The following is a 25,216-nucleotide window of genomic DNA, read 5'->3' as shown; positions in this document are numbered from 1 at the left end:
ACCTCGGACAAAATATATGGAACAAGTAAAGAGAGATGTGAAAGAGAAGAATTAGGTAGGTGTGAAAAGATTAGCTGATAGTAGAACTGAGTGGAGAGCTGCGTCAAACCAATCCTAGGATTGTTGACCAGTGATGATGATTGTGCAATATTATAGGCCAAAGTAAAGGAAACGTAGATGTATATATTTCATTGAGATTATTCGGTAAAAAAATTATAAATAAAGTGATTCAGAGGCATCAAATGAGATCATTTTTAGTTATAAAATAGAAAGAATAGAAAAAGGGTATAAGATGCACAAATAAGATCACAATAATCATGTCAATGTGGTAGGAGACACTGGATAAAGATTGCTTTTAAGCTTTATAGTACATGGTCCTTAATTAATGATAGAGATTAAGGAACCATGTCACTTTATGATGTGAATAGAAGGATGATATGAATTCAGATCCCATTTCTATTTAGAAAAATCGTAATTAAAACATTTGACTACTGATTTTTAAGACAATAGCTTTGTGTCTCATATGCAAGGATGTTTAAAATGTTCCTTATGGCATGATATTAATCAACTATGATCAGTGCCTAGCATTGTCTCCTATCTCAATGGAAACCTTTTCAGAGAGTATCTATTCCAGTTCAGTCATGACTACAAAGTCATTTGTCGAGGGGAGGTAATTCTGGGCCAAGAGTATTTAGGTTTTGTGAAAATTTGCCTGAGTAAAAGAAATCAAATTATTTTCCAGAGTAAATGGAGAAATATTAAAAGATGTTCTTAATTGTTGAAAAAACAAGATGGCATTTATATTCATGACCCTGAGCAAATTGCCACCTACTTCAACAATCATTTCCTGGATACCATTACAAAACCAGCTACTGGACGCATTAACTCAGATAACTACTCACGTATACATTCAGTTATGAATAATACATATATACTTTTATCCTACATGTGAAAAGGAAATTGAATCTGTAATTGAAAAAAATAATTTAAAACACTCAGCTGGATGGGATGAGATTCCATGCTCCCTTCTTAAAGGAAATTGCATGAACTTACTTCTCACTCCTATCACGCATCTAGTCAATGCCTCTCTTTCCTCTGGCATCTTTCCTGATAAACTAAAGATGGCTTCTGTGGTTCCCTTACTCAAAAAGGGTGATCCTCATGTTATGGATGACTATCGACCTGTCTCTAAACTATCAGTCTTTTCAAAAATACTTGAAAGTATCATTTCACGGAGGATTATGTCTTTCTTAATCAAGAACAATGTTCTATCAAAAAGCCAATTTGGTTTCATAGGTGGCCTCTCTGCTGAATTTGCCATTTACAAATTTATTGATGCTGTCATTGATGGTCTCGATCATCATTTACATACCATTGGGATTTTTTATGATCTCACTAATGCTTTTGACTCTGTTGACTTTGAGATTCTTCTTAAGGAAATTCACTTCTATGGAATAAGGGGCATCCCTAACAACCTCATTAGATCTTTTCTTTCAAATAGGACTCAATCAGTAACTGTTACACATGACAAGATGTCCAAACATACTTCATCATATCGCAAGGTGGCAGGGGGTGTTCCTCAAGGCTCCATCCTTGGGCCCCTCCTTTTTTTACTATACATAAATGATCTTCCTTCATCATTGCATGGAAATATTTTCATGTATGCTGATGATACAAATCATTTAATCAAAAATGATGATAATCCTGTAGTCACTGCTCAAAATGCTGTCTTCGACATGGAAAAGTGGTGCCTCTCCAACAAAGTAAACTTAAATAAAGCCAAGTGTGCATATGTCTTTTTCCACCCTGCTCAAAAAATAATTGATTACAGCCTTTATTTAAAATTTGAAGACGTCAATCTTCAACGTGTCAATGACACCAAATTTCTTGGGCTCATCATTAATGAAAATCTGTCCTGGGACTCTCACATTAATCATATTTCATCCTCTATTGCATCTGGATGCTATCTCATTAGACGCATGATGCAATTAACCAACTCACGAACAGCTATCACTATTTATTTTGCTCATATCTATAGCATGCTAAGATATGGTATTTTAGCCTGGGGTCTATCCCCTAAGGCTGTTCGTATTTTAAATTACAGAAATGGGCAGTCAGAATCATCTGCAAAGCTAGGAAACGAGACAGCTGTCGCAATCTTTTTAAAAAGTTACAAATCCTTCCCCTACCTTGTATTTATATTTATTGTGCTGCGATGCTTATAAGAAATCACCATTCTCACTTGACACTTCTAAAGAATCTTGATATTCATAATCATAACACGAGAAGCAGAGACAATTATGCTGTGAGACAACATAACCTTTGTATTTTTAATACTGGTCCTGTCACCATGAGTTGCAGGATTTATAATGACCTACCTGCCTCATTAAAAGATGAAAAGGTGAAAGGAAATTTCTCCTCTAAATTAAAGATGTACCTTTTAAACAATACCTTTTATTCTATTGAGGAATTCCTCAATTCTTAATTGTTTTGTTGTAACTGTGTAACATTCTTTTATGTATTGTTCATTCAGAATCTCTTGTGTAAGTGTTTATCATTTTTGACGGGTCCTATATATGTTTTTGCATATCTTTTGGCACCAATAAATTTATTATTATTATTATTATTGTTGACAAAATTTAATCGGGGGTTTATTTTCAGCTTATTATATTAATGACCATTGTAAGTCCAATTAATCCTTGTAAATGCAATTGCTTTAAAAAAAAATGCAATTTACTTACAAAAATTGGATCAAAGATTCAAGTGCCTGAGAGAGTTTATGTTTAGTTTTTACCTTAACATTTACTCCTATGCAATGGATCCAAATATTTTTTGTGAAAAAGCTTTCATTATACCCAATGATGTATCACTTGTTATATTATTTTATAAATTGCCTGGTACTGAGGAAATAACTTCTGATCATTGGAATTATTATCTGTTATTTCACTTACAAAATTAAAGAATCATTACAAAATATTTTTTCACTTGTTATGAATTTCATTTTCTCACCTGTATAGCAATGCATAAATTCCTCTACTCTGATTGTATCTTGCATTAAGAAGTATGGGAGGGAAAAGAGTATACCTGCTGCAAAAGTTAAAAACTGAATGGCAGTTGAATAACAGTAGTAAAAGGGATTTAGTACAATATTTAGTACAAATCAGTCATATGACCCTTAGGTAGGTATTGTGATATGGATTCAAAATTTTCAAGCTCTTGCAAAAAACTGCTCACCTCCAAAGACATTATACCTTAACAGATGTTTTGATAGGAATCATTTCTATTAGGAATCATGGGTTTAAGTATGAATAAATTAAATCTCTAATCAAAGTAAAAATTTATTATCAAAATGTTAAAAATTTGACATATTTTGTTGTTTTTCCACAGCCCTTGCCCGCTTTGCCAGAGCAGTTTCCATTTGTATTTTGTGTAGCTCAATGGCTCTCTTTTCCGAGGCTATAAGGAGCTGCTTCTGGAGTGCAACCACTTCCATTTTTGCTTTTAGCAAATCCTCCATCAAATTTTTGTCTTGTTATTTTCCCTTTTCTCCATTACATTTTTTCCTTTTGATGCTGGTGTGGATGGTTTGTGATTATTTAGGGAAGGTTTTACATAGATTATACTTCCAGATTAGATTATTTACTAGGTACTTACAACAAGGCACATCTGTCAAATCTTCTGTTTCATGGATGATTTCTGTAAAAAAATCACATTTCCTTGTATATTACTGCATTTTTTATGAAGAAAATTAAGTAATTCCAATCATATTGGTTATTCCCATTAACATAACTACAAATGAAATTTTTAGTTATCACTCAATATGGATTGTGGATCACCATTGTAACAAGGACTATGTGCTCTAATATCAGTCATTTCATGCAACTCCAATAATCACCTAGCAATATGGTCTGTGTTTGCTGTTTTGTCAGTAAGTTAAATGGCAACTGAAAGTATTTTTCATGGTCAAAACATTGTCACATATCATTTGAATAATATCTCATGAAGAAAAATAAATTTCAAATCAGTGTTCAACTGGAGAGCTGCGTTAGAGTATTTTCAAATAAATTATCTAGGCTCCAACAACAGTAGGTTGTCCTGAAGGAACCTCCCATCCATCCCCCAATGGAATCAGTATAAATGTTTTTTCGTTGAGGTCTCAAGTATTATGAGTATGATCTCATATAAAATTCTGAATTTGAAGAATTCCTCTTTAGTCAATTAAAAACACTTAACTTACAGCATACCCACATCAGGGTCACAGCTAAGAATGAAGGCTAAGGGGGGGGGGGGGGGGTTTGAAGCAACAAATACTTTCATATCCACCAGGGTAAGCAGAAGTTACAGTGTCCCTCCAGAAAATTTTTAAGAATAATGGTTACAAATGGAGAGTTTACAGCTTCATGAGGGATATTTGATTAATCTTAAAAACTATACTATAAGTAATACTGATCCAATTAAGTAAAATGGATTAAACTTAAAAATTTCTCTGAGCTCTGGGGGGAGGGGGGTTATCCCCCAAAACCCTCCCTTGCTGTGCCACTGACCCACATGATATCTCTATGGCATGCTATGAACAAAAAAAACTCTTTAAATGCATTCCAAGATTCTTTTTGTGGCAACATTAAAAAGGAGAGGTGTTATTGAAAGACGTTCAATATTGATAAATATGTTACAAATAAATACTTTTACAGAAAAATTAAATCATAAATTTCAATTAATATACCTACCCACACTCTGGAGTATTTCTTCTTCTTTCTCTTGAGACAACTGAAAGAAATATTGATAAATGAAATGAAATTGCTTAATGATGGTGACTACTTTCAAATGTAATTGACTTAATTGATGGATTAGTTAGTGGGTATAGGCATAGTACAATTAAGTAACATTTCATACCACTTTTTTGGGAAATTAATTAGATTTCACTTACAATTGTACCCATGTCATTGTCTGAAATACTGACTTCACCTGAAAGAGAGAAGTAAATCAGTGATTCTGTTGAGGCTGAAAACTGAATGATAATGAAAAGATCAACTACCATCCATTTGACCATCTGAATCAAAACTATTGTCCAGACCGGAGACTAGACTCCCTTAAAGGGGGATGGCTTTCTCCATCACCGGAGTTAAAATATCGGATGGCATGGGACCTCCGCCTGTTTTTAGCATGGTTTGCTTGTTGACGGCTATTGCTTTTTTGGTCGACTTTTTAATATTGTCATATTTCGCCCGTAATTGCTGCCAAGTTTTTTTATTTAAAAATTGTGAATTATATTTTGATTCAATTTTTTTCCATGCCTCTTCCTGTTTCAATAAACAAAAATAAATTAATTGCTGAAGTATCAGCACCTCGAAAAATATGTATTATATTTCATTTTGAAATACTTACCTTCTTCTTCCACAATACAGCATCGCTCTTCTTATTTTCGATAACTCCTCGTTCTTCAGTAACGAGTTTCAAAAGTATCATCTGCTCCTCCACCGAAAAATTTATACTTCGTTTAGAAGCCATGCCCTTAAAGTTCTGTTACAGTCTCCTTTTATTCTAATAAACACATTCAAATCTCGCCGTTTTTCAATTTCGACTTTCGTCTGTTTCACTTTTCGCGATCAATTGTTGGTATGAGAATTACAGTAGCTGCGCTTTCCTCTCGTTAAAGTTCCCATCAGCCAACCGGCGGTAGGATTTGCTTTATAAAACACAACCTCTCGTTAAACTCCACGTTACCGTAATCTCCACGTCAAATTAACGTGAGGTTTAACCAGACATTATAAAACCGGCCCTTAGCCTTCCAACTTTAACATTTAAGGCCTTTTTTGAATCTGGCGAAATATTGATACATAAATATAATAATTATAACTAAAGTGTTTTTAGCATCAGTTTATGATCCTGCTTCAAATCACAATTTTTTATGACAAATTGGTTCGTATTGGGAGTGTAAAGATTTTAATATAAGCTTTAAAATAGTTAAGAATTCAAAGAAAAATTAAACAAAACAATAAAAATGGCGTAGCAATATTTTATGAATTTTTGATTTATTGCGGTCTCCCAGACTGGTAGTGTAACAAGAATTGCACGTCACTGGTTAAGAGTTAAGGTGGTTTCACACTGTCAAATTCCAATCATGACTACTTGAACGAGATTTCTCCATTGGGTTTGACGTCATGTCATTCATCATGACTGCAGACATCTTGTCTTGAATACTCTTGAATCCCTTCTTTCACATTAAATTGGTCTTGAACGTTTCTTATTTCAATTGAATTGAATTGAATGGTATTGAACCGTTTTGACCAACCAGTGAAAGGAATTGAATTCTTACCCTGAATTTGTGAAATTCATAGTCCTATAGCTTTGTCTGGGGTGTGAGCTTCCCTCGCCTGTTCAAACCAGCCTGTTGAATGTTGAGTACTGATTTTAAGTAGTTATTTGAGGAGAATGAATCTTGTTTGTTTCATTTTATTTCAGAAAGGGTGCCAGTGCGTGGAGGGTAAAGACCATGTTGTGGTCCATTTGCAAGATGAGGGGTCTTGTGGGAAGGATTTCATTCTCAATTTGTCTTGCCTCCCATCCGAAATCCCTCCTCTACACGAGATGTTCATATTGAGGGTGTTTGATGTTTATGTAAGTATCTTCGGCAGACTTTCAGCGGTAGATGGGGTTGCTCAGTACATACAGAGAGATAGATTCTAGGTGGCAGGTCTCTCCAAAATCAAACAGAAATATTTAAAATACGGTATTTACCCGTAGAAGCCGCACACCTTTTTTCCGGAAATGCTTGGGTGCGCGGCTTACACGAATCCTCAAAATTTTAATTATTATTTTTTTTCCCCTTATCTTGACCTCGTTTAATTCATGTTAAAGTATTTCTTGGAGTGTAGGTCAACATATGTTATGCAATAAAGTTATAGCCAACGTTTCTGTTTATTTTAAACCATCATCAGGGCTTAACTTTGTACAGTGCAACCTCGATATAACGACACCCCACGGTACACTAATAAACACTCGCTATAGCGAATTGTCGCTTTACCGGAGGTGGAGCAAATAATAGCCAATATACCTGTTGCGAACAGATATACAGGAACAGGAGTGGTGCGGCGACAGATAAACATCTATCCGATAAACGTAAGCATAAATCCAGATGAAAGGCGATGTTTTTTTGCATCACTAAATTTCCTTACTCAAATAACGACTAACTATTCAAACAATTTATAAGCGCCGCACTGAATAAAAATCGTGCAAAGCATTGTTTCGTCAATCATTATATTTATCAAACGACAGTTTACCACATAAATTTGAGACTGAGCACTCCATTAACTTCATTTCTAACAGATCGCTAGCAATTACAAAGGTTAAGGAGTCTTGATGAAAGTCTTCCGGCGGTGAAACCCTCGCTATGGCGAGAGCCAACACCGAAAGGGTCTCGTAAAAACGAATTTTTTAATATGCTTATTATAGGGTCAATTGACGGTGCATCGGCTATCTCTCGTAATAGCGGGGGTGTCGCTATAGCCCGTACTCGCTTTAACGAGGTTCCACTGTATGTATTTATTGATATTGATTAATAAATATGTACGTACAAATTTAAGCCCTGATGATGGTTTAAAATAAACAGAAGCGTTGGCTATAACTTTTTTGCATAACATATGTTGACCCACACTCCTAGAAAAACCGTATTTCTCTGAATATAGTCCCCCCCCCCCCCCTAATTTTGAGGCTTCATTTTCGGGAGAAGTTAAAAAAATGCGTTCGAATATAGTCCCCCCCTTTACTTTTACCACAGGCATTTTTGGAAAAAAAGGGGGGACTATAATCAGACATATACGGTATTTTAACACAAAATTTTAATGTAAGCCGCACTCCATTTTCCCCCAAATTCTTATCGTTTATTTCCCAGAGTTTAGCATTGAAACTAGGAAACCTTTGCAGGAATTAAATTTCTAACATTATATAACATTATCAATCATGGAAACGTAAATTTATCGATTTGGCAACGAATCACGAGTTCCTGTATTAGACCGCACCCGAAAAGCGTAAGGGAGGTATTTTTTCCTCACCAGCCGGCCCAAAAATGGGGGTGTGCAGGATACAGGAAGGCATGGCTTACACAATTAAATGAATGAATGAATATTGTTATTATGCTCTAGGTAAAACCTATGAGAGCAAAAAATAGAAAATACAGGAAATGTTCTACTCTTAATAAAAGACATTTTGACAAAAATATGGCATTATGGAGATTATTGCTAGGCTAACAAGTAGTAGATATTTAAAAAAAAGTAAAATATTCAATACTAATCACACAAAAATATAAGTTTTAACACAGACAGTAATGAACACACACATACTGTAAATACGGTACATATGTAGTTGATTTTTTTCTGAGAAGCTTTTGTAGCTTCTATTATCATTTTTTTCTGGGTTTCAGTATACCGGGACTAGCCACGGTGATAACTTTATGGAAGCCACCTGCAATGCACAAATTGCACGAAAAATCCACCGAGAAAAAATCATTCACCTCAACCAGGATTTGAACCCATATCCCCCGATTTCCGATCAAGTGCTTCATCCAGTTAAGCTACCGAGGCATCATTCCTCCCTGTGTATATTTGTGGACACTACCGGACAAGGTGGTATGAACTGCTGAGCATGATGTGACAAGCAGTCCAAATCGTGCGCATAGTGCCACAGCCAGAGAGCAAGGTTTGGACTTAGATCACATGGAGGTGCTCACTCTTGACTAGTTTAACACGTTGCGTATGGATGGCGAGAATTCTCGTCATTTTTTCACGAACGTTCCGGATGGATGACGAAGATTCTTGTCATTTAGGCGCGTCAACCTAAACAATTTTAAAGCGTACAATACGTATTCGTTTGCGATATGCTTTAAAATTGTTTAGGTTGACGCGCCTAAATGACGAGAATCTTCGTCATCCGTCCGGAACGATCGGGAAAAAAATGACGAGAATTCTCGCTATCTGTACGCAACGTGTTAAATATACCAGGACTAAATACGGTGATAACTTCACACCAGTCACCCACAATGCACAAATTGTGCAAAAAATTCACAGAAAAAAAATCATTCGCCCTGTCGCCTCAGTAGCTTAACTGGCTAAAGCAATCAACCGGAAATCAGGGGATGCGGGTTCGAATCCCAGTCAATATATCTGAATGACATCGAAACTCATCTTTTTTGTTGTGGAATTCTCGATCACTTTCGTAGTGGTACAAGAAACTTTCAATATCGCCAAAGATATCCTGTTACACTCAACAAAGAACTCAGTGATAACCTAAGGGATATTCACCCTCATACAAACACGCACAAATTTCTTTTCATTCAGTGGAAATTTTTATCAAGAGGGACAAGGATTATGTCTGAGTTCTCCCATCTTCTCCTTCTCAGCTGAAATTTTTATGGACCGCCTCAAACATAAGCTTTTTAATTCTTCTAACAAACTTTTAACAAATGCCTCTTATTGGCTCAGTTACGTGGATGACTTTTGATGCTGTGGGAATGGCAGCCATTGCCAAGCTGCAACACTTTTTAATTATTTAAACTCATTATACTTACTAATTGGGAATTCGAGGAGGATTATTCTTCTTGTGAGTGAAAAAACATAGTATTCCTCCTGCCATATTTGTTCATACTTAGCTTGAATATTGGATTGTCATTACTTCATATTTTCAATTCTTGGGTACTAAAAGCTCCAGTTAGAATTTACTGATTCCTAGAGAGTTTTTCTTTGTCTATGGATTTAAAAAAATCATGTCACTGTCGACTACGCACTTTCAGTTTGCATACATACTCCTTTGTTCTTCCATATTGTTTTCAGGTCCTGTTTGAAGATGGAGTGCCCAATGGATGGGTAAGGTCGGGAGAGCTGTTGGCTACTGTTGACAGCGATGATAGGAAGCCAGTGTCTCTTCTCTCATTGCAGGAAAATTGCTCATTGTCTGGTAAATACTGCTTGACTTGCTTGTGTTATCATCAGATAATATTTATCTACTAGTATTGTATGAGTGTTCCTAGTATTATGCAAGGACACGTATGCATATTTTTGAGCCCTCTTCATCCCCTACAGGGTGATTTCCTATTACCTACTTTTTTTATTGCCTAAATCGAAAGATTATTACTCCTGGAGTACGTATTTCACTATTGTAGATTTTTAAATGACGATATCTATTTTTCACGATTAAATGAAAAGTGAAAATTTTCAAGTGCGCGAAAACGCGATGGCTAAGTATGAATGCTGGGAAAACTCTGTGTGACGTCGTTCTGGTTCCTGCTGCCGCAAGTGAGGTGACCTTGGGTTGAGGCTTTGAGCGCTGATACGATGCAGGATGTTAGCAGGTACCGGAGTACCTTGCTAGCTGGGGTAGCGCTTGGCTTAAATAAGGATTATTAATACCTTATGAAACAGAGAAAACTTTCCGACCTTAGTCAGTTTTAATAGATGATCAGGGGTTAGATGGAAGATGGGACTTTCTAGTCCCAATCTCGCCCAATAAAGACGTATTATTATTATTATTAAGACATGTTTCCATAAAATTGACCCTTGCCATTCGTCTAAACCGGTATTTCTAAAACCAAATAATTTGAATATTATGAATACAGTAATGGTGGGTAACGAATCGCAATCAATGTCTTTCATTTTCTTTGATGAAGGAAACTACCCTATTGCAAGCAATATAAGAATTTGCTGATCTCCTTTCCACAACCATGTGCTTATGTGGAATGGTTTGATTTTTTATAGTAACTTAAAAAAAAATATTTTAAACTATTTTTAAATTGTTTCTCTAGCAATGTCATTATTACTATATTAGTAAATTCAAGTTATTTAAGTATTCATTAAGGGATTATAATTAGTATGTGTAAAGCTACGTACTATTGGGGTTTTTATCATCATCATCACTGGTCAACAATCCTAGGATTGGTTTGACGCAGCTCTCCACTCAGTTCTCCTATCAGCTAATCTTTTTACACCTACGTGGGGTTTTTATATAATCTTGAAAATATTTACTTTGATTTTACAACTCAAACAGCCAAGGATGCATGGTTGTTGGAAACCAGGGCTATATAGCTTGGATAGAAAAATCAGCAGAAAAATAACCCCTAGGAGATAGGATGAAAGAGTGTTATAGTGGGTTAAATTTGTGTGAGTACATAAGTACCTACTTTATGTCATGTAGCAATTTGCAGAATGGAAAGATTTTATTCAAAGGTCTTTGTAGAGTCATAATTTTTAAACTTTGTCAGCTCACTTTTAATTTTCAAATGTTTTTTGTTCATGAAAGCGGAGGATGAAGAAAGGATCCATGAGTTAAGAGACTATGTGAAGACATTAATTACACCAGCTGAGATTCAGAATGGAGGCAGTGAGAGCTCTTCCATTTCTGGTGACTGCGGCGAATATGTTCCCACTGGTGGCCAGCATGTTGGCAATCAAATTGAGGACAGTAGGGTTCAGCATATATCCACTGATGAAATGGTGATTGGTGTTTCAAGTGAAATAAATGCCCAAGAAGTATCTGTTGATGACAAACATGTTAGTTCTAGGAATGAAAGTGTGTCTGGCAAAGATTTTTCTGCTGATGGTGAACTTATCAGCTCTAGGAAAGAAAGTGGTCGCGGCCAAGAAATTTCTGCTGATAACAAAGGTGTCAGTTCTAGGAATGGAAGTGTCTGTGGTGGAGATGTTTCTACTGGTTTAACCATTTGTGTTCGAAATAAGGGTTTTGCCCAAGGTGTTTCCGGTAGTGATGAACCTGTCAGTTCTGAGAATGTATCAAGCTCTGCCAAAGATAAGTGTGACGATAATGTACCTGTTAGCAGTAGAGATGCCATTGTTGGAGTTGAAGAGGAGTGTGATCAACATGTGGATGTCATGTCTGACAAGGTATGAGGTTATCATCAATTGAGAGAAGTGAGGGAATTTTTGCATGATGGAAGCATTTTATGTGAACCTGATGACAGATTTATCTTTCTAGACTTCATTTAACTCTTTTCTCTGAATCTATTTATTGATAACAATATGTATTCATTCTTGAGGAAATTTTGGATAGTGGGGAATGTGGTTGAAATGTTTTTTAATTGGTAAATACTGTTATCATAATTCAAAATTTTGTTTACCAGTTCTTTTTTATGCTTGATTTATTCAAAAATTGAACTCTTGTTTTCACATTGATATCGTACAGGCAAGAACACCCTGTCATTGGCTCCTTGTTAAGTAATGTCGGCACTTAAATGGGGCACACTGATGAGTGGGCGTCTGTTTAGTGTCGTACATTTATGTGCTTCGATTGTGCCAATGAATAACATACTTCTGTCTTTTGAAAGAATGACGGGACTCATAACCATTAATACAAGCATACACAATTTTTTTTCATCCACTGATCTTCCATGAATGCGTAAATTTTTATGAATTATGCGTCACAAAATGAAGTTCTCCATTTTGGACGCAGCAGCAAGGAGCTAACCTATTTACAGTGCAACCTCGATATAACGACACCCCACGGTGCACTAATAAACACTCGCTATAGCGAATTGTCGCTTTACCGGAGGTGGAGCAAGTACTAGCCAATATACCTGTTGCGAACAGATATACAGGAACAGGAGTGGTGCGGCGACAGATAAACATCTATCCGATAAACGTAACCATAAATCCAGACGAAAGGCGATGTTTTTTTGCATCACTAAATTTCCTTACTCAAATAACGACTAACTATTCAAACAATTTATAAGCGCCGCACTGAATAAAAATCATGGAAAGCATTGTTTCGTCAATCATTATATTTATCGAACGACAGTTTACCACATAAATTTGAGACTGAGCACTCCATTAACTTCATTTCTAACAGATCGCTAGCAATTACAGAGGTTAAGGAGTCTTGATGAAAGTCTTCCGGCGGTGAAACACTCGCTATGGCGAGAGCCAACACCGAAAGGGTCTCGTAAAAACGAATTTTTTAACATGCTTATTATAGGGTCAATTGACGGTGCATCGGCTATCTCTCGTTAATTATTAGCCCCAAAAGAGGTGATGGATAAAAATGGACTCTATTTTTAAATTAGAGAAGGAGAGAGAGAGAGAACACGCCCAGCTGTCGTTCCTACATTTTGTTGAGGAGCGCCTGCTCCCCTCTCCCCTAATGGTTTGGCTCGGAGCCCCTGGTCTCCCGTCACACACTGCAGGTACTCTCTAATGCACTACTCTGGCCAAACGGCAGTACTACTCATTGCCATAAGCCAGGTTGACTATCTTTCTCCTCTCAACAATGGTAGCAATTATACATAATATCCGTGAATGAGAGTTTAGCTGGTAGGCCTCTCTCTTGATAACTACTAAACATGGCTTGTTGTATTAAATCTTCAACTTTGGGGAACATTCATGTACGTGTGTGTGGGCAACTGCATGGAAACATTAAGTACGCTCGACCCACCCTTCTAACCTGCTCTCTCCCACCCCCAACTTATCTTAATGGCCAAAACTCTTTCTTTCCTGTGAGGGACAATTAGCAATCCTCTCTTCATGCCCATAGTGGGCTATTTTAAACGAACCACAGGGGCCAAATTCTGTGGTTTTTGAAGTTGACCGTTGCTTTACAATATTAATTTTTTCTTGATGACAGATTGTTGTGTGGATTCCCTCGTTGTTGAACTGGCATTCTTTCCGAACAAGGAGTTAGTTTCAATAGCATCAGTGAATGCAAATTTTGTTATGCGAAAGATTGTTGTCTTAACACATAAGGTGTAGTAGATTTACATAATTGATGGGAAATTGAGTGAAATTTGAAATTTTAAAAAGTACGTATAAACTCAGCTCAGATTGCATGCCAAATCCAAAGTATGTTCAACATATCGTAAATCGGGGGACTTCTGTACATTAATGGATACCTAAGTTGGGATACTCATAATGATTAGCTAGCTTCCTCATTTTCCTCTGGTTTATTTCAACTTTATATGGGGAACAATGAACTTGGCAAATACTGAGACACAGTGGTGGATCCAGGATAGGGACAAGGGGGTCCAAGTGGGGGTTAAAATTCTAGCAGTGGTGGGGGTCAGAGAAAAATTACAGTACACTCCCGATTATCTGGCCCAATGAGGGGAGAGGCGGCATGAATATTCAGAAAACTCAGATAATCCAAATTTTACTTTTATTTCTTTTAATTTTCATAATTTACGTAAATCAAGCAATCTATTATTACTTATGCATATTGTCTATTATTTTAGATTGCTTTTTGAAATTGTTAAGAGCTTTCTCCTCCCGACTGTGATCTTTTTTGCGGTGGTAACATCATTGTACTTATTCCTACTCCTACATGTAATACCTGGTTACTGAAAACCATGCACCCGTGGCTGTGAGGTCAAGGATTCAGAAAAGTGGTTTGCACGAATGCTTGGAAACCTTTGCGCAAAGCCAGACCCTATACTGATAGGCACCATGCCAAGTAGTCGTGTCTCGCACAAGTTGCCCGGGATGCAACTGCTGCAGGACGCAGATTCATAATCACTGTGCCCGATACCGCACCGCGATGCTTGGAAAAGAGGAGTGCGGAACTGCCATGAAGGCAACGGGCATGCGATTATGCCACCGTGCAGTAGCGGTTGTAGGAAACCAGGACTCAAGGCAAATTGTTTACGTTGGAAAGTGCCTGGCTATCTCTACTTCCACTTCCCCCACTGCTTTCACTTCTACTATTCAATTCTTCACCAGTTTTGCCTTGACTGGTAACGGCGTAAACATACCAGAGTGCAACGAAATCTCCGGTTCCCTTGGACCGTATTCAGCAGCATGCGAGGCCACAGCAATAATTGCGCATTTGCGATATGAAATATACAATTAGAGATCGTGAGTAACATTTCTCTGAATTTAAGAATGATTAACCATTGAAGAATTTTCTAAAATTAATCAAGAGTTTTTTTCCTGCCGCTGATCGTCGTCTGCAATTCTAGATCAGGCATCCATGTAAACCTGAAACATTCCTTGTCGGCAATTAGATAAAATAATTCCACTGTAAGAAGGGGATTCTAACGGAAATAATAGGGTGGTTTCCTATTATTTTTTTATTGCCTAAATCGAAAGATTATTACTCCTGGAGTACGTATTTCACGCTTTTAGATTTTTAAAGGACGATATCTATTTTTCGCGATTAAATGAAAAGTGAAAAATTTCAAGCGCGCGAAAACGCGACGCGTAAGTAGGAATGATGGGAAAAAGTCCGTGCGACGCATTTCTGGTTCCCCCTCCCGCCTTGTGAGGTGACCTTGATTGAGGCTCTGAGCACTGATAGGACGCAGGATGCTAGCGGGTAGCTGAGTACGTTGCTGGCTGGTAGCTCTTGGCTTAAAAAAGGTTTATTAATACCTTATCAAACGAAGAAAACTTTCCGACCTTAGCCAGTTTTAATAGATGATTATTAAGACATGTTTCCCTGAGCTCTGTGCCTCATGCATGCATTGGTAACCTCAGACGATGTATAACTCCTATCCTCTCGTGTAGAAACTAGGTCCCTGTGACGTCATGTGGAGTGGAATCGCATGGGCGCCAATCTGGCCTTTTTCAAATGAGGATAAAATTTGACCCTTGCCATTCGTCTAAACCGGTATTTCAAAAACCAAATAATTTGTGTATTATGAATACACTAATGGTGGGTAACGAATCGCAATCAATGCCTTTCGTTTTCTTTTATGAAGGAAACTTCCCTATTAGCCCGGTGTAGCGTTGTATTTAAAAAATGCAAATATCTTGGTGCTTTGCGTCTGATTTCATTTATTCATAAAAATCACAGAAAACTTCGAAGGACCGTGAACTCATGCATGGATAACCCGCAACCCGGATAAACAGAGACAGCCATCAGTTTATACATGTTATGCACAATGCACACCTCTCCTATGGGTTGATGTAATTTATCAAGTACAGCATTGTTGTCTGGGGAAATTCCCTGAAATTGAAATGAATTCTTGATTTGCATGAATGGGAATTCATACATAATAATTTGTAAGACAAGTTAACGATACAGCTGCTGAGAAAAAAAAAAAAAAGATTGTTCCCCTGTTTTGGGTATTTATGTTGCCTCTGCTTAACTCGCATTCCTTTGTACTTTGTACCAGGCTGAGGAAGAACTCAAGAAGCAAAGAGCCGTACTTGAGCAAGTGCTAGCATTCTTGAAGGATCTGCCCGGTGAGCTCAATTCCTTGTATCAGGGATTCCTTGAGAAGAGGAGTGTTGATAAGTGCTTAAAGTGCGGAACAATGTCACTCTCTACCACTGGCGTTTCCACAAGGAGGAGCAGCAACATGAGGTTGTCTCCAAGGTTAATATCTATTATTACCATCAATATGCATTATTGTCAAATTGGTTTTAACCCTTTTACTGCCAGCCCATTTCAGGTGGGATGTAAGAATTGACTGCCAAGACTATTTTCTGGAATTAGCAACATTTCAGATTTAAAAATTTTTCAGCTACTTAATTTTATTTAATATGTCTAGATTTTTTCCCAATTCTTGATATATATTTTTATCTTATTACCATAGATAGATTACGGGGGTTTACATAAGTTACAGCCCTTAAAGAGGCCATAATCACGAAAAAACTGAAATAATAAAACTGAAATAATAATCACGAAACTGAAATAATGAAAACTGAAACTCCGATAAATCGGCCCAAATCGTGATAGAGGTTAGCTATACAATTACAGTAGATTCTGGATAAAGTATTCACAGATACATATTAGAAAAATTGCAATTACAAATTGTTTTCTATTGTCCTGTCATTTTAAAAGTATGTGGAAGTATGTCACTGTGAAAGTATGTGGAAGCTTTCTCCTTACAAAATTTCACTATGACTAAGGAGGCCAAACTTAATGACAGTTTTCATATAAAGCATCAAATATTGCATGCATCATCTCTTTCTTCAATTTCTTCCCAATTTCAATATTTTTGTGATTTCATGAGCTAAAAAGTGTGGTATATGTGTGGTATATGTGGTGTGGTACTGTTGGCGATCATTGGAATACCTTTAGACATGTGTGCCAACCTCAAAACTTTTGCAACTTAGGCTTCTGGGTATTTTTTTATGGGTACAGCACGCAAAAAATGTGCCTGGGTGCTACAACGCAAATAACTAGCTCCTGCTGCACCGCCAGGAATATTGCACTGTAAATAGGATTATAAAACTCCCAAAAATTTCTTGGTAGTATTTTTCAAACTTGATATTTAGCCTTTTCTTGAACTTCCAATTTCCTGAAGCTCAATTTTCATTTGTGATTTACTGATTTGGGGCTTCAAGGTCAACAGTATGTACACAGGAATGCAGCAGCACATAGCAACAATACATGCACTGATGCTAATGTCAACAAATATTACGGCTGATTTAACTAGGTTAAACATTGTTATTGCATAATTCTTCGTTAAAACTTTCGCGGGTGCTCGTCATGTTGAATTAAAACTTTTGGGCTATGTCGCCGCGTCAGATTTTGGGTGGCCCCAACGTTTCCCGACCGATGCTGGTCGCTTTCTCAAGGGAATCTGAAGAGGTGGGATTTAAAATTGGTATATATAGGTATACGTGTCAGGTGGTGGGGGGAGGGGAGTGAGAGGTTGGAGGAGTAGGTTGTCGATTATTTTTGCCGATTACGGGTTGCCAAGTACGGCTGATTTTAAGGCCAGTGTCTCTGTTAAAGTTGTTTTTCTCCTCTTTAGATATTTCTATTGCTTCTCTTACGAGTCTCTGTTTAAAGCCTTTCACTCTCGCAACAATTTTTGCTTCCTTAAGGTCGATTGTGTGGCCCAGCGCTGCGTGTTCGGCTACTGCGGACTTCGTTGACTGCCCCAGTCGAATTGCTCTCTCGTGCTCCTCTAGACGTGTTTTAACCGATCTGCCTGTTTCGCCGATATAGTTCTTCCCACAGGTCTGGCAAGGAATTCGGTATACCCCTTCGACTTGTAGTGGAGTTCTATCCTTGACGGTTTTCAATAGATGCTTTATCTGTACGTGAGGCGAGAATATTGTCCTTATCTGGAATTTGCGTAGGATATTTCCTATTCTGTCAGTCGTCCCCTTAATGTATGGCAGGAAGGCTTTCTTCTGGTCGCTGAGGTCATTAACAGAGGAGTTCGCTGCTTCTGCGGTGTTGATGCGTAAGGTGGGTGTCAGCAGGATCAGCAGAAGGCCGCGGGAGGAAGTAAACAAAGACTTTGGAAAGAAAGATCTCTCGTCATGGGAAAACAGGGAGACACGCGAGAAGAAAGTTCATGGTTAGAGTTAGAAGTGCGTCTTCATTACGAGTAGCCTGAAAAATAAGTTTGTGGTTAATAGAGCCCAATACTTAAGATATTTAAGTTGTTTACTCAGGAAGGCTATTGTATACACGAAAAGATACTACTTAAAAATCTGTTATTTTTTTTCTTTTTGCCCTTCTCCATCGCCTCTTCCACCATGGTTTCTCACTTGCATAAATGGGAATGAAATTGGGGACCTAACTCGTTAGCCAGATCAAAATATCTTAATGTTTGGAGGGCAGCGTGTACTTCTTTTTTATTTGGTGAAATTACTTCCTCACTTTCATCTTCGTCATCACTGCTATTCTGACTAGTCCCGGCTGCTGCTTCTTCCGACGTATGTACCGGCGTCCCATTGTCGCAAGCCCGGAGATCATCGTCAAGGGCAATATAATCATTTGATGTCGCGCGCTGTGCTCTTCCTGCTTTTTCCAAGAATTTTTCAAAATCATCTTTTAAGCCTCTAATCTCCTCCGCGATTTTATCCGCTGCAGCTTCCTGAAGGTATAACGTAACATATCCACTATAGCTATGATATTATTGCAGTAGAATTACTAGTAGGCTAGTTGTATCAATTACCAACCTCGAGAACATCCTCATGATGCGCTATCAAAGGGAATCCGGCCGATTTCCAGCAATTTGCGATTGTAGTGGAGGAAATAAAGTATGTCTTTGAACCGTGTTCCTGCAATGAAAATTGACAATTTTATTAACTTGGCCATTTTAGCAAAGTTAGAAAAATTGTTATTTCTCACCGTAGAAACACGGTTCAGAGACGTACTTGAATACCTGATTGGCAGGAGTGCGATGCAAACAATTACTTTTGATGATGGCATTGATTGATAGATTTTCAAAATACAGTCAGAGCGGTCACTTTTGGGGAGAAAGGCTCGGAGGGTCGAAGAGAGGGGCCAGCGAGGGTGAGCTCGTCGAGGAAAGGGTTTAGCTTAGGGACCCTTCGAAGTGCTTCGGCGAAAAGTAGTCAAGTAGTCTTCGAAGTACGTTCACAGCAGCCTGCCTTGCGAACGCACCAGGTACGTTCACAGCAGTGCAAAGGGTTAATTAGGAGTGTATGAAATACCCCGCGCGACCTTCCTGACATGTTGAACTACGAAGTATTGTCGATGCGATGTTTACGAATAGGCACGTAAATAGGGGCATTATATCAGTCACGATATTTTACTTAACTCCTACTTCCCCTAATTTCCCACCGTGAGGTTTTAGGCGAACCCTTTCTCTCCAAAGTTGCACTATCATTTACGATTTCACACTTTTGATGAACCACAGTTGGAAGCGCTGATTTTTTTAGCTACATACGCCGGCGTAACTAGTTTTGTTGACAAATATTTCGCCATAGTTTGTATAAACGAATGCCTTTCGCTCCTGGGGACCGATCCGGGGTTCGTAAATTCAAAACATTTCGTAAAATCAAAACTTCGTATAATCGAATAGCACCATGTATTTACCATAGGCTTTTCGCCAGGACCGCACTATCACTTCGTATAATCGAAAACTTCGTAAAATCCTGCTTCGTATAATCGAGAGTTTACTGTAGTAGTTTGCTATTTATTTATGTACGTATGTATTTATATAAAATTCACATTCACACATGTCGCCTTACGCAAATATTCAAACATAAATATGTAGTTATAGAATTTGAAAGGAGACAAGAACACAGGCACATGACAATGACACTTTGGATAGGTTTGGATATGGACTGTTGGCTGAAAAATCATTGAAAAATTTCACCTCGACTGGGTATCAAACCAAGAACCTTCTGCCCACTGACCCAAGAATAACTTATATGGTCTCATTGTTTCTTCCCTGCTTATTGCTCTTATGATTTTCATTTAATTTCTTGCATGCAGTATATGTACATACTGTATTTTTTTATTTACAGTCCATTTTTCTGCCCCTAACCTAATTATTTATACATATTTATATCATAACATTATTTCTTTTGTTTATGTCGGTATTTTCTTGTTTGATTGTCGATCTTTTATGGTTTGATAAAAATTAGCTCCTCTTTGCAGTCTTCTTGTTATTTCACCAAGAAACTTCTCAAAGAAACCTATATGGCTTTGTCATTGAATCCTACCAGGTTGCCACGGAAGAGAGAATCTACTGTCAGTGTTGAGAAATTAAGTGGCAAAGCCAAGTGCCTTCGTCGAACTGTGCAATCAGTGCTCTCTGCCAGTGCTCCTGTACCTGAACCATCTTAGCAGTTAACTGAAGTAAAGGATACTATTCTCGAATGTGAATGTGAGCATGTGCAGTGGTGGCACAAGTTAAAGAAGCTAAAAGTAACACACTTGCTCGGACACTCATGGTAGTAGTTTCCACTCTTCCTCAGGAATACTGCCAAAGAACTACTTTGTGCGTGAAAATTCATTTTCAGGGAAATTTTTAAATAAAAATTGTGAAAATTTTTCTCTGTGCTAAAATTCGATTGTTGATTTTTCCTTTTATGCCAATGCAGAACATGAAAACATTTGTATGAGCTGTGTGGCACTCTTTGAATTAGAAACTTGGAGAGTTGGAAAAGCTGACTAGGAAAGACTCAAAACCTTTGAGACCTGGTGATGGCAGGGGATGCTTTAGATCAAATGGTTGGATTGGGTGAGAAACAAGGAGGTATACCAAAGGATAGGAGAGGAAACTATGGAGAACCATAAGGCAGAGAAAAACCCTGTGGATAACCCAGATAAGTCTGAAGGCATAGTAATTACAAGATTGATGTAATGGAAGACAAACCAAAAGAAAAGACCCCTGATGAAGATCTAGTGATAAGCACTTGAGATGAAGAAGGATGCAAGGAAGACCTGAAGGAATTAACTTGGGAAGGTAGTAATGGAGGGCTGCAGTTTACCAATCTTAGAATTGTTATACTATAATAATGACATGAAGGAATTAGGTAACTTGGGAAGGTGGTAATGGAGGGTTGTAGTTTACCTATCTTAGAATTGTTATACTATAATACTGAGTGCATTTAACATAAGTTAAAATGGAATTATTTTGAATTTACATTAAAAATCTCTTCTCAACTGAACACCTAAATATCAATATTTTACCTATCCAGAGCACATTCCGGCTACTGCCCAGTCTGGTTGTTAAATATTCCAGAGGCCATGAACCATGTGTGAACCATGAAAGTGCATAAAGATGATGAAGGGTAATAGACAAAAGTTAGATGCTATGGACAAGTTAAATGTGAGGAGGTAAGCTGCCTTTCAAGATTGGTTGAGGAACTGCTAAGCTGAAAAAAAGACCTGAAGGAAGATGTATAATGCATTTTTTGGGCTGTGTGGCCAAGTATTGTCTTTCCTAAGAAGTGCCACAAGTAATTTAAGAAGGCACCCTAAATTTAAGCATCCCGGGTCCCTATAAAGTTGCCAAGATATCACTGAGATCAACGGAGAGGAACTTGTTGATATCCCAACCCTTCTCAATTCTTGAAATTGTTCCTTCTATTCATTGGCGTCGTCAGCATCAACACTTTTGGGGGGACAAATGGGGTTGTATTAAAATTTTTAATACAATTTAGGGGGGGGAACAAAACTGACTTTTCAAATATTGGGGGGGGGACGCGTCCCACATGTCCCCTACGGCGGTGACGCCCGTGCTTCTATGTAAAGTAGATTCCGGTTAATTGGGACATATTGGGACTTGTGCTCTTTGCCCCAATTAAACGGCTGCCCCAATTAGGCGAACTATCCTGTATATGGGCATATACAAACGTTGAAATTATAGAAGGAAGACTAAAGAATGTTTATAATGCAATATAAGTTTATTAATCTATTAATTTGATTAATTAATCAGCAAGTTTAGTTAATTTAGTATCATTTTTAAGAATTATATAAATTTATTTTAAAATATTTTTCACAGCCTCGGGCGACGCTGAATGAATGTCTTTTATTAAGTCCTATTAAATAAAAGTCCTATCCTCTTGTGGATAGTATAACAACAAGAGCTTTCAAAATAGGGAAAGAATAGGAACTATTGTGAAAAATAAGAGTAAATCAAAGGAGGAAAATTAAAAGAAATAGTATTATGAGAACAAAAAAATTTAATTTCGTCACGAGTATAGAGTCTATGTCGCCGATTCATGCCCCAATTAAGCGGCATGCTGTCCCAATTAAGCGGAGAATACTCTGGGATATTCCCCTATTGGGTTCTGTTCTTCAAGATCTGCCCCAATTAAGCGGCTGCCCCAAGTAACCGGTGGACCCATTAAACGGAATCTACTGTACCTCCTTGCCCTGATGTTGCAGGTGTCATTCCAATTTTGTTGAGAGCATTATTTACTACTGATCAGTTGAGAATGACAGATTATGTTAACAGACCAATTTCCCTCGGACATAAGCAGTTAGATCATCACCTGATAGCAATGATAACAAAAGTATACCATCCTCTATCACATCTACATATTTTCATTTTAAACAGGGATTTTGAAGATTTCAAGCCCTAGGTTTAAAAAACTATTTTGATGAAGATTAATACAAAAATGTGACAGACTAAACTATAACTAATGGACCGAAAGTACCTATGTAGGTCAAGGAGTGCCTCCTCCAACTTTTAATATGATTCTATTCTGTGGTTTGTGTAATTTTGTATGATACTTTTAGTTTAGTAATGTTGGTTTAGTTTAGTAATGTAGTTTTCTGTATTATAGTGCCCCTTTGATTTTACCCTCATGCAAACAAGCACACTTTTCAGGTAACTGATTCATAACACCAATGTAGTTTTACATGAACTTAATAGAAAATCTTTACGGTACTTGTGTGCATGAGTATATTTCCAGGTAATTGTAATTTCATTAAAATCAATTGGCTTTTACAAAATTTGCTGCTATTACAGCGGGGAGATTAAAACTATTGACATAGACATTGGGAAATCAGTGAAAAAAGGGATTATTTAGAAGTATATGGAGGAACACATAATCCAGCTTCATAAAGTATAGGTACAATGCCAGACCTTAAGGTCAAAAATTTTCACACCAATAGTGGATACTCAAAGTTGATCACTGAAAAAAGAAAGTCCGGCTGATTGATGACCAATGGAAACAGAATAAATAGGAAGTTAGACTGGTTGATGATCAACTGTATTTTGTTAAATGAATCATGTCTCATTTGAGACACTCAGTGATTCAATCATCATTTAGGCAATCAATTGTAATTTTAGTTCACAAATGAAAAAACGACTTCGTTTTCTTCCACTAATTTATTTTGACGGTACGACATGTTTCGACCTTGAGCGGTCATTTACGAGTACAAAATTTTGTCAAAAGTCGGGTAAATTTATACCAGGAAGGGACTTGAGAAGGTTGGAGGGGGAAGTGGGTGTTAGGAGGGGGGGGAGTAATGGGTGGCGGTTATGGTGAGGGATGGGAAAACCACTGCGAGGACAGTGTTGATGACTATATGCAAAGGGTCATTAGTAAAGGATTAGGGTGGATGTGGGTTATCAGTAGGTGTGGGGTTGAGTGGGAGGTTAGGGTTTTTACGTCCTTCAGTGTAGTTTAGAGATACTTTTAGGAGGGGGAAAACCTTTCAAATAGGATATCGTTAAGTAAGGGACATTTTCCCATATTTTTCCTTATTTCAAGCTCTTCTTTCTTGTCCATCTTTTTTCCTTTGTTCTCGAAGTGAAGAATCTCCGGTATGAAGTCGCTTACATGTTTTTCTTCCCAAAGATGTTTTGCGAAGTGGGACTGTGAAATATTGCAGTACCTGTAACATCTTTCATGTTCTTTAATTCTGCTCTCGAATGCACGTCCGGTCTGTCCCACATAAGCCGCTTCACAGTCGTTGCACTTTAATTTGTAGATACCACTTCTTTCGAGAGGTTGTACTTTGTCTTTAGTGTTCACTAAGAATTTTTTAAGGTTATCACTGCTATAAAAAGCCACTCTATATTTATCTTTCGGAAAGAGATTTCCTATTTTTTCCGAAATCAAGCCATAATAAGGTAATTTACACCATCGCAATTTTTCACTGTTCACTTTCCCTGGATTGAAGAGTAACTGTTGAGAGATATGAAGTGAAACACTTTGCACTTTCCACATAAAAAATTTATTACACTAGAGTCGACATGTTTCGCTGCACTGCAGCATTATCAAGACTAACCCAAGAAATTAACCATACCAATATATATTGTAACGGTTCAAACCGCGAGAGCCGCCCGCTCGCCTCCCGTTCGATATCTCCCCGTACATGTGATTGTTAACTCTCCACTCCCCCAAAATAGAAAATTGCCCCTACGGAGACTTACCGTATCCGGGCTTAAAATCAAGTTCCCCAATTGTTCGTGCCTGCACGTACACTCACTTACAACAGGATTTAAGGAAATCGTGGCAATAGCAAAACAAATAACTTCAATGACATCCCTTTTACAATTGATTTTTAATAACTGAACTACCATAGGTTCCAAAATTTACACTGACACTAAAGCATTCCCCAAACACACACAATAAATCCCCGTTCCAAAATCCATCGGCGTCACCTCCAACATGAAATATTCACCTTCGGCTTCTCCTTCAAAATTACAAAAGCACTTTCTCAATGATTATAAAAAAATGATCTTTCCAACAACAAAATATACCCACGCTCTTTGGCGAATAAGCAACGTAAAAAATAGTGACATCAAACTTACACAAAAAAAACTTTCCGTGCAAAGCAAGTATAAATTGGGCGTTAGTCTGTTCAAGTGGCCACCCGTCTTGAAGTCGGGCTCAATGATCCGCCAAGTGACACTAACATTCAGATATTATGCTCAAGCTTCACCACGTGCTGCACTTAAGTCTTGCAGGGCCGTGACTAAGACCAGCCAACAGTAAATTCACTAGGGCCTTATTGTGGGGAGTACACTTGGGACTTTCAAAGGGGGGAACAATCTGGACACAAAAGGATCTATTCGGGCTTTGGTAATTTCCAAGCTTACTTC

General features: G+C 37.7%; 1 protein-coding gene across 3 annotated transcripts in view; it reads left to right on the top strand.

Moving 5' to 3' along the window:
• LOC124158859 overlaps positions 1 to 21,323 on the top strand; it is a 33,447-nt gene extending 12,124 nt beyond the window's left edge. For 2 of the 3 annotated variants that reach the window (XM_046534238.1, XM_046534237.1), the window contains 5 exons: positions 6,463 to 6,618; positions 9,825 to 9,948; positions 11,287 to 11,888; positions 16,106 to 16,308; positions 20,376 to 21,323. In XM_046534238.1, coding sequence (XP_046390194.1) covers positions 6,463 to 6,618; positions 9,825 to 9,948; positions 11,287 to 11,888; positions 16,106 to 16,308; positions 20,376 to 20,496 — 1,206 coding nt within the window. In that variant the 3' untranslated portion in view covers positions 20,497 to 21,323. The remainder of the gene's footprint in view (positions 1 to 6,462; positions 6,619 to 9,824; positions 9,949 to 11,286; positions 11,889 to 16,105; positions 16,309 to 20,375) is intronic. The other variant, XM_046534239.1, reaches the window with a different exon arrangement.
• Positions 21,324 to 25,216: the final 3,893 nt, after the last annotated feature.

This window comes from Ischnura elegans, chromosome 5, assembly GCF_921293095.1.
Source record: "Ischnura elegans chromosome 5, ioIscEleg1.1, whole genome shotgun sequence".
In the NCBI taxonomy this organism is placed as follows: Eukaryota; Metazoa; Arthropoda; class Insecta; order Odonata; family Coenagrionidae; genus Ischnura; species Ischnura elegans.
This window is presented reverse-complemented; position numbering and strand designations above follow the sequence as displayed.